This window comes from Hyperolius riggenbachi, chromosome 3, assembly GCF_040937935.1.
Source record: "Hyperolius riggenbachi isolate aHypRig1 chromosome 3, aHypRig1.pri, whole genome shotgun sequence".
Classification (NCBI taxonomy): domain Eukaryota; kingdom Metazoa; phylum Chordata; class Amphibia; order Anura; family Hyperoliidae; genus Hyperolius; species Hyperolius riggenbachi.
This window is the reverse complement of record NC_090648.1, coordinates 385,856,181-385,871,266: the sequence shown is the minus strand read 5'-3', so window position 1 is coordinate 385,871,266 and position 15,086 is coordinate 385,856,181. Positions and strand designations below refer to the sequence as shown.

The following is a 15,086-nucleotide window of genomic DNA, read 5'->3' as shown; positions in this document are numbered from 1 at the left end:
CAACCAACATCAAACATTTTCATTGTAAAAATAACTTTATAAAAATTTAAATATTTGTTCATCATAGACTGCTGCCTTCTCTTTGGACGTGCTACAGTGCCTGCTGCAACTAACATGTCATTGGAGTGGCTTTTGATGACATCTAATATTTAAAAATGTAATAGATAAATTGGCAAAATCACATATTTCAGGCCTCTCTGAGGACTGGCATTCGTTTCCGCCAGGCAGGAAGGATCGTGTGGCTCTAGAGTGGAGTTACTAACACCACACATTTACAGGCCTACATTTTCAATGTTGTACAGTAGTTGACATATTTGAAATTAAAAATGTTGAGGGTGATATACAATTTTTAAAAATGTAATACATAAATTTGGAATAACACATATTTCAAGCCTCTCTGAGGCCTTTTTCGTTGTTTTCCATTTGACAAGAAGGTTGGTATGGCTGTAGAGTGTAGGATTATTAGGATTATTACGTTGTTGGCAACATGGCACATTCGTTGAGTTGAAATATCTGAAATGTTGAAATTTATGTCACAAAAAGTTTCAAACTGTAATAGATGAATTTGTAATAACACGTGTTTCTAGTCTCTGCAAACGTGACTGCAAATCATTTTTAGGAAGTTAACCTTGGTTGACATACTAAAGACCTTTTTTATTTGATAAATCTAGAAACTACCGTAAAAGTGGGGATAAAAAGTTCCTGCGTCTTATTGTCCGAATGCAGGGAATCCCTGACTAATGATCGCCCACCGGTAACGAACCACCTACCCTTCGTCATGCCACTGTCGAAGTTTTGATATAGTTTGTACACCTTTTTTTATAGAAATGATGGCTGCAGAGATGCCATGAAGGTTTAAGAACTTCACCTGCCAAGTCAATGGGGCTCGCTATGAACGATTGGTTCGTAAACGTTTCACTTTCACTCTGGTGCTTTATGGTGCAACAATTCCCGTCAGAATAATCACAGCCTGCTGTACATTAGAGGTTGAGGCGTAACCATGTCCATAGATTGTGTGCTTCAATGCATGCGTGACAATGCACCGACAATGTGGGGTGAGACTGTTGAACACCGTTTCATTGCGATCCTATTTTAAGGATGTGCACTGCAACAGGTATTGTGTATAAGTACCCTTACATAGCGTTAAAAAGTAAAGATTTCAAATAATATCACAACTTCTTAGTACATCCATTTTTTACCTATCACCATAAGTCAGTAATAAATGACCCTCTTTATTACATATTTAAAAGTATATACTTACGGTACTCTAACTGTAGGGAACCTCTGCATGTCATTTTCAGACATCTCCTGCAAAAAAAGGACAAAGCATTAATATTCTATTCTTCAACTACTACTAGACAGGATTTTTATTTTACAGAGTAAAGTCCTTGGCCCCTGTGTAAGCAGATGTGGATAATAGTGTCAGGAAACTTATGGCAGACTCTGGGCAGCATGGTGGCCAAGTAGATAGAACTCTCGCTTTGCAGTACTTTAGTCCCAGATTATTATTATTGACTTATAAAGTGCCAATATATTCCATGGCGCTGTACAAAGTAGGAAAGCAAATAAGGGGTACATAATGTTACAGACAATGAAATACATAAAATATGGACACTGATACAAAATACAGAACTGGTGGATACAATGACAGATGTAGCAAGATGAATAAAATGTATAACAGAGTGCAAGCTATGAAATGAACAACAAAATCCAAGACACATAAGGGTGAGAGAGTCCTGCCTTTGCGAGCTTACAGTCTAAAGGAATGGGGGGGGGGGGGGGGGCAAAAGGTGGGGAGGTTATGAGGTATAAATACAGGCACAGTGCCTGTTTAGGTTATCTAGTAAGAAGTAAAACTTGAGAGGTTGAAGGGGAATGGCCTATGTTAAATAATATGCTTGTTGGAAAAAGTGAATTTTGAGGGAGCGTTTAAAGATTTCAAGGGTTGGAGAGTGATGAATGTGCTGTGGAAAGGCATTCCAGAGGAGGGGTGAGGCACATGAGAAGTCTTGTATATGCGAATGCAAAGAGGTAATTCTAGAGGAGGACAAAAGAAGCTCCTGTTCAGATCTGAGATTGTGGTTAGGTTGGTATCTGGAAACTAGTGAGGAGATGTACCAGTGAGAGAGATGGTGGAGAGCTTTGTAGGTTAGGGTTAAGAGTTTAAAATGGGTCCTGTCATGGAACATCCGTGAGCAACGCAGGCGATTCGGGAAGATTTGCGTAGTCGATTTTCTGATTGCTCCCTGGTTGGATTTACTCAGTCTTTGCAGCGATCAGAAAATGACATTTTCTTTTTTTAACTTGATCAAAGAGTCCCCTTCCTGGCCAGTGACTTGTTAATTAGCCAGAAGTGTAAAACTCCAAGGTTGTTCTGCTGGTCATGCTCAGATGTTAATTAACACACCAAAAGTCCTTTCATCCAGGGGAGCCAGTGGAAGCTTCCCTCACAGCAGGAGACCAGACGGGCTGACGCCGTCAGCAGCAGAGAGAAATGAATGCTGTATATGATTTTTAGCATGTTTTAAGGAATACCGTTCATATGAGAGGTATGAAATCTCATTCTGCTGGTCCGGATCTGGTGAATATATTAATATAAATTGAGGCCACTGACATATCCAAAACCAGAGGTATTCCGTTATTTCGTAACCGGGCATGCGAAAGCACCCGAGTTTGATGTCATATGAACTGTCATATTCTGAGGAACATTAATCTGTGGCCGTTAAGTGTGTGCAGGAAGCGTAAGCCGAGATATGAAAAATGTCATATTTGGTGGGCACAAGGAATCCACCCAGGGGATTAACTGCACCCTGTCCAGCCCCTGGGCTGGAACTGAGACTCCACCCAAAGATGGGGATCAGTCAAAAGTGTTTGCCAGGGACTCTTCCTTCAGTCCTCCAAATTCCATCTTCACGAGAGCATGCTGCTGCTAGCCAGAGGACCATGTGGTTAGCGGCCATCTTGTCTGAATTTTGCTCCTGAACTGAGACAAAGGAACTTTACAAGTTTTCCCAGAAAGGACATATTTCCACGAACTTTAAGTATCCGTATTTTTTTCCCTTATTTTTATTTTCTATACTGTGCTATTATTTGTCGCTATAATTATTGATTCATGATTTTCTGTATATATTAATTATTCATATTGCATATTTAATAAACGACACTAACATCCTTTATTTGTCCAGCTACCCTATTATTCAGCCGCACAAACTGAACCCTGGTTTCTGAAGAGTCGCTACTATTGTTGATAGCTAGATAAAGTAGAGTGTGTTTAACCATTTCTATTTGCAGGTCTAGAGTCAGTCGGTCAGTGGGCTCCTCTGTCCCATGGTAAAAGAGGTAGTGGCAGTTATACCCTGAAATAGTGTGTAATTTGTATTACAGTAACTCATAGGCTCCCTTTTAGTCAGTCTGCTGCCAAAATTCCAGTGGTTTCTGCGCACCGATTGCGACCACAGATTGCATGGTCTGTGTGCTGAAACCGATTGGAAAGCATTGTGCGGTCCGGCCACTAGGGGCCCTGTGACAGTGGTTGGCAGCATTTGGGATCTGTGTTGTGCTGAAAGTATCTAAGATAGCGCTATCAAATTAGCCCTATCGAGAAACGAACTAATTCGTTGGTGTAAGCTGAATGCAATATACAGTGGCTTGCAAAGGTATTCGGCCCCCTTGAAGTTTTCCACATTTTGTCATATTACTGCCACAAATATGAATCAATTTTATTGGAATTCCACGTGATAGACCAATACAAAGTGGTGTACACGTGAGAAGTGGAACGAAAATCATACATGATTCCAAACATTTTTTACAAATAAATAACTGCAAAGTGGTGTGTGCATAATTATTCGGCCCCCTGAGTCAATACTTTGTAGAACCACCTTTTGCTGCAATTACAGCTGACAGTCTTTTAGGGTATATCTCTACCAGCTTTGCACATCTAGAGACTGAAATACTTGCCCATTCTTCTTTGCAAAACAGCTCCAGCTCAGTCAGATTAGATGGATAGCGTTTGTGAACAGCAGTTTTCAGATCTTGCCACAGATTCTCAATTGGATTTAGATCTGGACTTTGGCTGGGCCATTCTAACACATAGATATGTTTTGTTTTAAACCATTCCATTGTTGCCCTGGCTTTATGTTTAGGGTCGTTGTCCTGCTGGAAGGTGAACCTCCGCCCCAGTCTCAAGTCTTTTGCAGACTCCAAGAGGTTTTCTTCCAAGATTGCCCTGTATTTGGCTCCATCCATCTTCCCATCAACTCTGACCAGCTTCCCTGTCCCTGCTGAAGAGAAGCACCCCAGAGCATGATGCTGCCACCACCATGTTTGACAGTGGGGATGGTGTGTTCAGAATGATGTGCAGTGTTAGTTTTCCGCCACACATAGCGTTTCGCATTTTGGCCAAAAAGTTCCATTTTGGTCTCCTCTGACCAGAGAGCCTTCTTCCACATGTTTGCTGTGTCCCCCACATGGCTTGTGGCAAACTGGAAACGGGACTTCTTATGGTTTTCTGTTAAAAATGGCCTTCTTGCCACTCTTCCATAAAGGCCAACTTTGTGCAGTGCACAACTAATAGTTGTCCTATGGACAGATTCCCCCACCTGAGCTGTAGATCTCTGCAGCTCGTCCAGAGTCACCATGGGCCTCTTGACTGCATTTCTGATCAGCGCTCTCCTTGTTTGGCCTGTGAGTTTAGGTGGATGGCCTTGTCTTGGTAGGTTTACAGTTGTGCCATATTCCTTCCATTTCTGAATGATCGCTTGAACAGTGCTCCGTGGGATGTTCAAGGCTTTGGAAATCTTTTTGTAGCCTAAGCCTGCATTAAATTTCTCAATAACTGTATCCCTGACCTGTCTGGTGTGTTCTTTGGACTTCATGGTGTTGTTGCTCCCAATATTCTCTTAGACAACCTCTGAGGCCGTCACAGAGCAGCTGTATTTGTACTGACATTAGATTACACACAGGTGAACTCTATTTAGTCATTACCACTCATCAGGCAATGTTTATGGGCAACTGACTGCACTCAGACCAAAGGGGGCTGAATAATTACGCACACCCCACTTTGCAGTTATTTATTTGTAAAAAATGTTTGGAATCATGTATGATTTTCGTTCCACTTCTCACGTGTACACCACTTTGTATTGGTCTTTCACGTGGAATTCCAATAAAATTGATTCATGTTTGTGGCAGTAATGTGACAAAATGTGGAAAACTTCAAGGGGGCCGAATACTTTTGCAAGCCACTGTATTTTTTATATATACAGAGAGACTGTGTAGCCAGTACCCCTCCCCAAAAGTTTTATTTTATTTGGCGTGAAAATGTCCGGGAACTACAAGGACATGTGCCTAGCAGACCTGGCAAATCTTTGTCAAACGCGGGGCATTGACATCCTCCGCAAGAAAAAACAGGACATGATAACAGACTTGTTTCAATGGGATACCCAGCAACTGCAGGAGCGGGATGTGTCCGCTGAGGTGGACACCAGCCCATCTGACTCAAGTCGCGGGGAACCAGAGACTGAAGATCCTATGCGTACAGAGGTTGAGCATCCTGCAGGCCCTGTTGCAACAGTTACGCAGGAGACTGTCAGTGTGGACCCCAATCTCAGAGCTCCAAGTACTCGCCCGGAACCGGCCAGTAGTGGACTGTCCATTTGTGCTGACCCGGTAATGCCTGGAAAAGTACCTGCAGTACATGCGTGAGGAGCGCCAGGCTGCAGAAGCGCGTGAGGAGCGCGAGGCTGCTGCTACAGAACGGGAGCGCCAACGACAGCATGAACTGAACATGGCCAAAGTGCAACAGGCTAGCCGGAGTTCATCGCCCAGCCTCCCTGCTGAAGGAGCCGCATCACCTGTAAGTGCAAAATTTAAATTTGCTACTATTGAAAAAGACACTGACATTGACTTGTTTTTGCGGTCTTTTGAAAAAGCATGCCGTCAGTATCGTCTCTCCCAAGACCAGTGGGACAGACATCTGACGCCTTTGCTGCGCTACAAAGCGCTTGATGCTTTCGCAGAGTTACCTGCGGGAAAAGGATAATGATTAGGCAGCTATAAAAAACACTATCATTACTAAATACCAGCTGACGCCAGAAGCTTATCGCAAAAAGTTCAGGTCCTGGCAGAAAAAATCTACGGACTCTTATCGAGATGTGGTCAGCAGCTTACTCACCACACTCTGGCAGTGGACTCTAGGCCTAACCAAAGGGTCTTATGATGTCCTGGAGGACTTGATAGTCCTAGAACAGTTTCTGAACATTTGCCCTGCTGATGTACTACAGTTTGTGCTGGAGCTCAAGCCTGCGTCAGCAACTGTCGCTGCAGACCTCGCTGAAACCTTTGTGCCTACCCGGGTGCCTGACACACGCAGGACTGCACCATAGAGGCTGGAGAGGAGGTCAGCCAAATACCCTGCCAGACTCTCCTGCCCCTGTGAGCCGTCCGCCACAGAGGCCACCCAGCGCAGCTGCTGTGCCCAATCCTGCAGCACCTGAGGTGGTCACCTGTCACTACTGCCGCCAGCCCGGACACATGAAATTCGACTGTCCGGAGCGGAGGCAGACACCACCAGCACCTGGATCACCTGTACCACCTGTACCTCGCCCACGGCAGGTGCAACCAGCCAGCGAACCACAGCCTGGATCATCAGATTTTGTTCTGTTTGCCCGGGAAAGGAAATCCTTGACCGAACCGACCAGCAGCAGCCTGTTAGAGTGAACGACAAGGTTGTCACCGGATTCCGAGACACCGGAGCCGACGTCACGTTAGTTCACTCACACCTTGTTCCAAAGAAGAGCATCAGCTCCAGCCGATCCCTTGCCCTTACTGGAGTAGAAGGCACCCTTTTACACATAGCCCAAGCGAGAGTGAAGCTCGACTGGGGGGTGGGGGTTCAAGAAAGGGTTGTTGGGGTTGTGGATGATCTCCCTGGCCCTGTGTTGCTGGGGACTGATTTGGCCAAGCTTGTGTCCTATTACGAACCTGCCACAACCGCCTCGTGGAAGGAGACGGACTCTCCGCCCACCACCAGGTACTTTACCCACTTGGGGGAGCACCAGGGGGAGGTGGATTGAATGTGCCCAGTTCAAGGGTACCGGATACAATAGCACCTGTGTTTGATGTACAAACTGTCTGTAGTGAAAATGTTTCTGTACCTGTCACTGTCATTAAAGTGAATTGAGCATCATTTTTAACACACAGGGAAGCTCTATAGCAAATAAAAAATGCATTCTAAAAATGTGGTTTATTATTAAAAAAAATTCATTTTACCTCATTTTTTAACATGTAAGGGTTAAAATAGCCACTTTGTCTGTCCGTAAAGGACCTGCGGACGCTGAGCAGGAGATGGTGGAAAACAGATAAGAAATCACCTCATTAGACTTAATTGACCACAAACAAACCCCCATTGTACTTCAAACAGAAAACTTCAGTTACAGTTGAAGAATTTCACACCTAGCCTGGATAATGCCAGTGGTAAAACATTAGGGGATTGAGCAGGGGATTGAGTTTCTGAACAATGGCAGCCCTTGCAGCTATTTGAAGCCAGGAGCTGCTTAGATCCCTTTAATGCATGTGTCAATGATGTGAAGAATGTCAATTATTGTAATGCTAATGCTGTGCCTGTACTAGCAGTCACCCAGGTGACTGCAAGGGTTGTGGGCTCAGTGCCGAACTCCTCGTTCAGTGCTGACCCCAGCGGTGAGAACCTTCAGCCATTGACTTCATGTGACATGAGCCAGCTGGCTGGAACTGACAGTGCTGCATTCACAGCAGCGCTACAAAGTGACCCAAGCCTGTAGGCGCTCAGGCAGCAAGCCTCTGAGCCCCTCGCAGACGGGGCCACTTTCAAGGTGTACTGGGAAGGTGGGAGACTGTACAGCAAGCCTGTGCAGCCTACTACAGGTAAGCCGCAGGCAGATAGCCAAGTGGCTTGTTGTACCGAGTGCATTCAGGGGCCATGTGCTGCACTCCGCACATGACAGTCCTCTGACCAGACACTTGGGGGTCCGCAAGACACTTGCCTGTATCAAAAACAGTTTTATTGGCCCAGGATGAACATGGATGTAGCAAGATACTGCAAGGCATGTGCCGTCTGTCAGAAGCTTGGAAGGTCCAGGGATTCCCGTGGGGTTCCCTTAGGTCCACAGCCACTTAGCAAGGAACCCCTGCGTGGACTGGCTGTTGACCTACCCAACCTACTGCCCGTTGTCAGCAGTCCTGGCAGACACCACGTCCGAACACGGTGGCGCCAACGCCCTGTCCCGAAAGGTCCATGCCGGGTCAAACCTGAGGGTAGCGGACTGCGACCTGTCCAGGTGAACCGACCCGCAGGCTCCAATGGCTTATCCCGCCATACCGGCAGCTTAAGACCCGTCAGCCAGATTAGCGGCAACGCCACACATCTTGTGGATGTATGTCTATTTGTCTTCACCCCAGGGAGGGCTGTCATGGAACATCCGTGAGAAACGTAGGCGAATTGGGAAGATTTGCGTAGTCGATTTTCTGATCGCTCTCCGGTTAGATTTGCTCAGTCTTTGCAGCGATCAGAAAATTACATTTTCTTTTTTTAACTTGATCAAAGAGTCCCCGTCCTGGCCAGTGACTTGTTAATTAGCCAGAGGTGTAAAACTCCAAGGTTGTTCTGCTGGTCACGCTCAGATGTTAATTAACACACCAAAAGTCCTTTCATCCAGGGGGAGCCAGAGGAAGCTTCCCTCACAGCAGGAGACTAGACGGGCTGACTCCGTCAGCAGCAGAGAGAAATGAATGCTGTATATGATTTTTAGCATGTTTTAAGGAATACCGTTCATATGAGAGGTATGAAAGTTATCTCATTCTGCTGGTCCGGATCTGGTGAATATTTTAATATTAAATTGAGGCCACTGACATACCCAGAACCAGAGGTATTCCGTTATTTCATAACCAGGCATGCGAAAGCACCCGAGTTTGATGTCATATGAACTGTCATATTCTGAGGAACATGAACATGTGGCCGTTAAGTGTGTGCAGGAAGCGTAAGCTGAGATATGAAAAATTTCATATTTGGTGGGCACAAGGAATCCACCCAGGGGATTAACCGCACCCTGTCCAGCCCCTAGGCTGGAACTGAGACTCCACCCAAAGATGGGGATCAGTCAAAAGTGTTTGCCAGGGATTCCTCCCTCATTCCTCCAAATTCCATCTTCATGAGAGCATGCTGCTGCTAGCCAGAGGACCATGTGGTTAGCGGCCATCTTGTCTGAACTTTTCTCCTGAACTGAAACAAAGGAACTTTACAAGTTTTCCCAGAAAGGACATATTTCCACGAACTTTAAGTATCCATATTGTTTCCCTTATTTTTATTTTCTATACTGTGCTATTATTTGTCTCTATAATTGTTGATTTTAACGATTTTCTGTATATATTAATTATTCATATTGCATATTTAATAAACAACGCTAACGTCCTTTATTTGTCCAGCTACCCTATTATTCAGCCACACAAACTGAACCCTGGTTTCTGAAGAGTCGCTACTATTGTTGATAGCTAGATAAAGTAGAGTGTGTTTAACCGTTTCTATTTGCAGGTCTAGAGTCAGTCGGTCAGTGGGCTCCTCTGTCCCATGGTAACAGAGGTGGTGGCAGTTATACCCTGAAATAGTGTGTAATTTGTATTAGAGTAACTCACAGGCTCCCTTCTAGTCGGTCTGCTGCCAAAATTCCAGCGGTTTCTGCGCACCGATTGCGACCACAGATTGCATGGTCTGTGTGCTGAAACCGATTGGATGGCATTGTGCGGTCCGGCCACTAGGGGCCCTGTGACAGATCCTCTCTGTAATTGGCAGCCAATGAAGAGCTTGACAGAGAGGAGCAGAAGAGAAAGTCTGAGAAAAGAGAGGAGCAGCCGTGTTCAGTACAGATTGGAGGGTACCAGTCGGTTCGTTGGTAGTCCACCAAGCAATATATTACAGTAGTCCAAGCGAGTTATATTAAGAGCATGTAGTAACTAGAGATGTAGCGAACGGTTCGCCGGCGAACGGTTCCAGGCGAACTTTGGGGGTTCGCGTTCGCCTGCACCAGGTGAACTTTTGCGGAAGTTCGATTCGCCCCATAGACTTTAATGGCCGCCGACTTTAACGGTTAATAGCAAAGTCCCCTTACATAGTAGAAACACCAAAATTGTTGGCAATGTTAAGTGGAATAGTGAGAACAAGGGGACATTTTTTTTTCCAAAAAGACCTTATACTTTTTGAGAAAATCAATTTTAAAGTTTCAAAGTAAAATGAGCCGATTCATAAAAAAAGAACCGATTCATTAAAAAGAACCGGATGATTCAAGAACTGTTAGTATAGCAGAGAATGCGTCCTGAGCAGGACGTGAAGCTGCCGGCTCGCTGCTGTCTCTCCCCACCTGCCTGCACCTGTCACCCTCACCTAGCCTGGCACCCAGCGCACCCATGGGTGCCAGGCTAGGTGAGAGTGACAGGTGAGGAGGTGGGGAGAGACAGCAGGAGCCAGCAGCTATGCGTCCAAAAGGAGGCATTCTCTGCTATATGGGAGGCGTCGGAGATCTTCAATCAACTTAATTGAAGATCGCAACATAAGAGGATACAGTTCGTTGGATCGTTTACCGTGGATGTTGGCGTGGGAAAACTTTTTTAAAGGTACAGGTAAGTATTTATGATTAATTTAGAATAATAAAATACTTTTCTCGTGGTTGTGTTTTTATTTCATTTAACCCTTTGTGGAAATGGGTAAAGGGTACTTTGTACCCCTATACTCATTTCTCCTGGGAGGGGGGTGGGCATCTGGGGTCCCCTTCAGTTGGCTGATGGTGTAATGGTTAAGGGCTCTGCCTCTGACACAGGAGACCAGGGTTCGAATCTCGGCTCTGCCTGTTCAGTAAGCCAGCACTAATTCAGTAGGAGACCTTTGGCAAGTCTCCCTTACACTGCTACTGCCAATAGAGCGCGCCCTAGTGGCTGCTGCTCTGCTCTGGCGCTTTGAGTCCGCAAGGAGAAAAGCGCAATATAAATGTTATTTGTCTTGTCTTGTCCTTCTTAAAGGGGACTCCCAGATGCCACCATGACCCCCCCCCCAGGGAGTCGTCGCCCCACCTCCTCCTGGGGCACCGGAGGTGGGGAAGAGCCCCTTGTCCATGGATTGGACAAGGGCTCCGGGGGGGGAGGGAAAGGCTTGGCTGCCCCTCCCCCCCGGAGCCCCCATACCATGGACCATGCGGGCTGGTATAGTTCAGGGTGCGAAGCCCCAGTCGGCCGGGGCTCTGCATTCTGGCTATCCCAGCCTGCATGGGGGACAAGGGGTTACAGAGGCTCGGGAGGGGGGACCCCACGTCTTTTTTTTTTCATTTATTTCCCACACTCAGCACATAAAAATAATAAATATATGTATATATATATATATATATATATATATATATATATGTATATATATATATATATATATATACATACATATATATATATATATATATATATACATATATATATATATATATATATATATATATATTTTTTTTTTTTTTTTTTTTAAAGGACTTACGAGGCCACAAGTATGAAACAAGTTAAATACCATTTCATAATCCAGATCCATGGAGGACGCCATCTGCACCCCCGTTCATTCCGCCATGGCACCCGCAGTAATACCGGCCCCGGTCGGGTCCCGACCCATCCAAACGGGTCGGGTTCTCATTCCCCCCTCAATATGGCCGCCACAGATTGCCGCGGCTGCGCAGTCCGCAAAGATGCGATTGCGGCTGTGCAGCTCTAGGTCCTCCTCCCGATGCGTCCGATGTATGCACGCATATTGATGACGCGGCAGGAGGAGACCCTAGAGCTGCGCAGGTGCAATCGCGTCTGTGCGCACTGCGCAGCCGCGGTAATCTGTGGCGGCCATATTGAGTGGGGAATGAGAACCCGACCTGTTCGGAGGGGTCGGGAGTCGGGACCCGACCGGGGCTGGTATTACTGCGGGAGCCATGGGGGAATGAACGGGAGGGCGCGGATGGCGTCCTCCATGGATCTGGATTATGAAAATGTATTTAACTTTTTTCACATTTGTGGCCTCGGAAGTCCTTAAAATATTCTTTTTAACATATCCTGCAAATTTGGTGTTGCTAGGATGTAAGGAGCCTTTGCTATTAACTGCTAAAGTCGGCGGGTGATGATAACCAACCAGAATTATAGGTGTGCAAAAGTGCTGAATTCTGCCATAGGCTTCCATTAGGCTCCCTATTTCACTTTCAAAAATCTCAAATCTTTTCAAAGGGCAATTGCTCAGCAGTGGCAAATTTTCTAGCATTGTAGGAACTGTTAGGGGGATCATAACTGGTGAGTTTCGGGCCCCTAGGCCGAAGAGGTCATAGCCTAGGGTCACAAAAACCTGTTTATTTGGGCAATTTCAATGGTAGTGATGCTGACGTACATAAATCGCAGCCATGGCCGTTAGCAACGTCTGAATTTCACGAAATGTCTCATGCAGGTAGAAGACATATTGTTAGACTTGGATTCCAAAGATGGGGTCCCTACATTTCTGCAAACCAGAGTTACAGGGTTGCAAAATTAGTAAAATCCCCCTAGGCTTTCATTGGCTCCCTATTTCACTTTCCAAAATCTCACACCTTTTCAAAGGGCAATTGCTCAGCAGTGGCAAATTTTCTAGCATTGTAGGAACTGTTAGGGGGATCATAACTGGTGAGTTTCGGGCCCCTAGGCCGAAGAGGTCATAGCCTAGGGTCACAAAAACCTGTTTATTTGGGCAATTTCAATGGTGGCGAGTCTGACGTACATAAATCGCAGCCATGGCCGTTAGCAACGTCTGAATCTCATGAAATGTCTCATGCAGGTAGAAGACATATTGTTAGACTTGGGCTCCAAAGATGGGTTCCCTACATCTCTGCAAACCAGAGTTACAGGGCTCCAAAATTGGTAAAATCCCCCATAGGCTTTCATTGGGCCTCCTATTTACAGTTCCAAAATCTCACATCTTTTCAAAGGGCAATTGCTCAGCAGTGGCAAATTTTCTAGCATTGTAGGGACTCTTAGGGGGATCATGACTGGTGAGTTTCGGGCCCCTAGGCCAAAGAGGTCATAGCCTAGGGTCACAAAAACCTGTTTATTTGGGCAATTTCAATGGAGGAGATCCTGGCATACATAAATCGCAGCCATGGCCGTTAGCAACGTCTGAATCTCACGAAATGTCTCATGCAGGTAGAAGACATATTGTTAGACTTGGATTCCAAAGATGGGTTCCCTACATCTCTGCAAACCAGAGTTACAGGGGTCCAAAATTGGTAAAATCCCCCATAGGCTTTCATTGGGCCTCCTATTTACAGTTCCAAAATCTCACATCTTTTCAAAGGGCAATTGCTCAGCAGTGGCAAATTTTCTAGCATTGTAGGGACCCTTAGGGGGAACATGACTGGTGAGTTTCGGGCCCCTAGGCCAAAGAGGTCATAGCCTAGAGTCACAAAAACCTGTTTATTTGGGCAATTTCAATGGTGGCGAGTCTGACGTACATAAATCGCAGCCATGACCGTTAGCAACGTCTGGATCTCACAAAATGTCTCATGCAGGTAGAAGACATATTGTTAGACTTGGGCTCCAAAGATGGGTTCCCTACATCTCTGCAAACCAGAGTTACAGGGGTCCAAAATTGGTAAAATCCCCCATAGGCTTTCATTGGGCCTCCTATTTACAGTTCCAAAATCTCACATCTTTTTTAAAGGGCAATTGCTCAGCAGTGGCAAATTTTCTAGCATTGTAGGAACCCTTAGGGGGAACATGACTGGTGAGTTTCGGGCCCCTAGGCCGAAGAGGTCATAGCCTAGGGTCACAAAAACCTGTTTATTTGGGCAATTTTAATGGTGGCGAGTCTGACGTACATAAATCGCAGCCATGGCCGTTAGCAACGTCTGAATCTCACGAAATGTCTCATGCAGGTAGAAGACATATTGTTAGACTTGGACTCCAAAGATGGGTTCCATACATCTCTGCAAACCAGAGTTACAGGGGTCCAAAATTGGTAAAATCCCCCATAGGCTTTCATTGGCTCCCTATTTCACTTTCCAAAATCTCACATCTTTTCAAAGGGCAATTGCTCAGCAGTGGCAAATTTTCTAGCATTGTAGGGACCCTTAGGGGGAACATGACTGGTGAGTTTCGGGCCCCTAGGCCGAAGAGGTCATAGCCTAGGGTCACAAAAACCTGTTTATTTGGGCAATTTCAATGGTGGCAATTCTGAGGTACATAAATCGCAGCCATGGCCGTTAGCAACGTTTGAATCTCACGAAATGTCTCATGCAGGTAGAAGACATATTGTTAGACTTGGGCTCCAAAGATGGGTTCCATACATCTCTGCAAACCAGAGTTACAGGGGCCTAAAATTGGTAAAATCCCCCATAGGCTTTCATTGGGCCTCCTATTTACAGTTCCAAAATCTCACATCTTTTCAAAGGGCAATTGCTCAGCAGTGGCAAATTTTCTAGCATTGTAGGGACCCTTAGGGGGAACATGACTGGTGAGTTTTGGGCCCCTAGGCCGAAGAGGTCATAGCCTAGAGTCACAAAAACCTGTTTATTTGGGCAATTTCAATGGTGGCGAGTCTGACGTACATAAATTGCAGCCATGGCCGTTAGCAACATCTGAATTTCACAAAATGTCTCATGCAGGTAGAAGACATATTGTTAGACTTGGATTCCAAAGATGGGGTCCCTACATCTCTGTAAACCAGAGTTACAGGGGTGCAAAAGTAGTAAAATCCCCCATAGGCTTTCATTGGCTCCCTATTTAACTTTCCAAAATAGTAGCAGTAGGGTATTGTACCGTGTTAGCCATCAGTAAAAGCAAGACGTTTTAAATCAGGATGATACCATTTATTGGCTAACTACAAATGAATAAGAATAAACAAGCTTTCGGCCTTGCAGCCTTCGTCAGGTTTACATCCTGTTAGTTTGCAAGCTGGTGGTACAGACAGCTTATATACATGCAACATCAAAAGGGAAAACAGATATTTTTTTCAAGCATAAATACGTCATTAAGATGCTTTAATACAAACAGTCCATCTAAATGGGGTAAGATAAGGATCCTTGTTT

The 15,086-nt window shown here is 45.4% G+C and overlaps 1 protein-coding gene across 3 annotated transcripts in view; it reads right to left on the bottom strand.

Annotated features, from left to right (window-relative positions):
* The window catches only part of LCP2 (lymphocyte cytosolic protein 2), a 537,761-nt gene that overhangs the window by 327,255 nt on the left and 195,420 nt on the right, over positions 1-15,086 (bottom strand). For all 3 annotated transcript variants that reach the window (XM_068277396.1, XM_068277395.1, XM_068277394.1), the window contains exon 3: positions 1,262-1,308. In XM_068277396.1, the coding sequence (XP_068133497.1) occupies positions 1,262-1,305 (44 nt within the window). In that variant the 5' untranslated portion in view covers positions 1,306-1,308. The remainder of the gene's footprint in view (positions 1-1,261; positions 1,309-15,086) is intronic.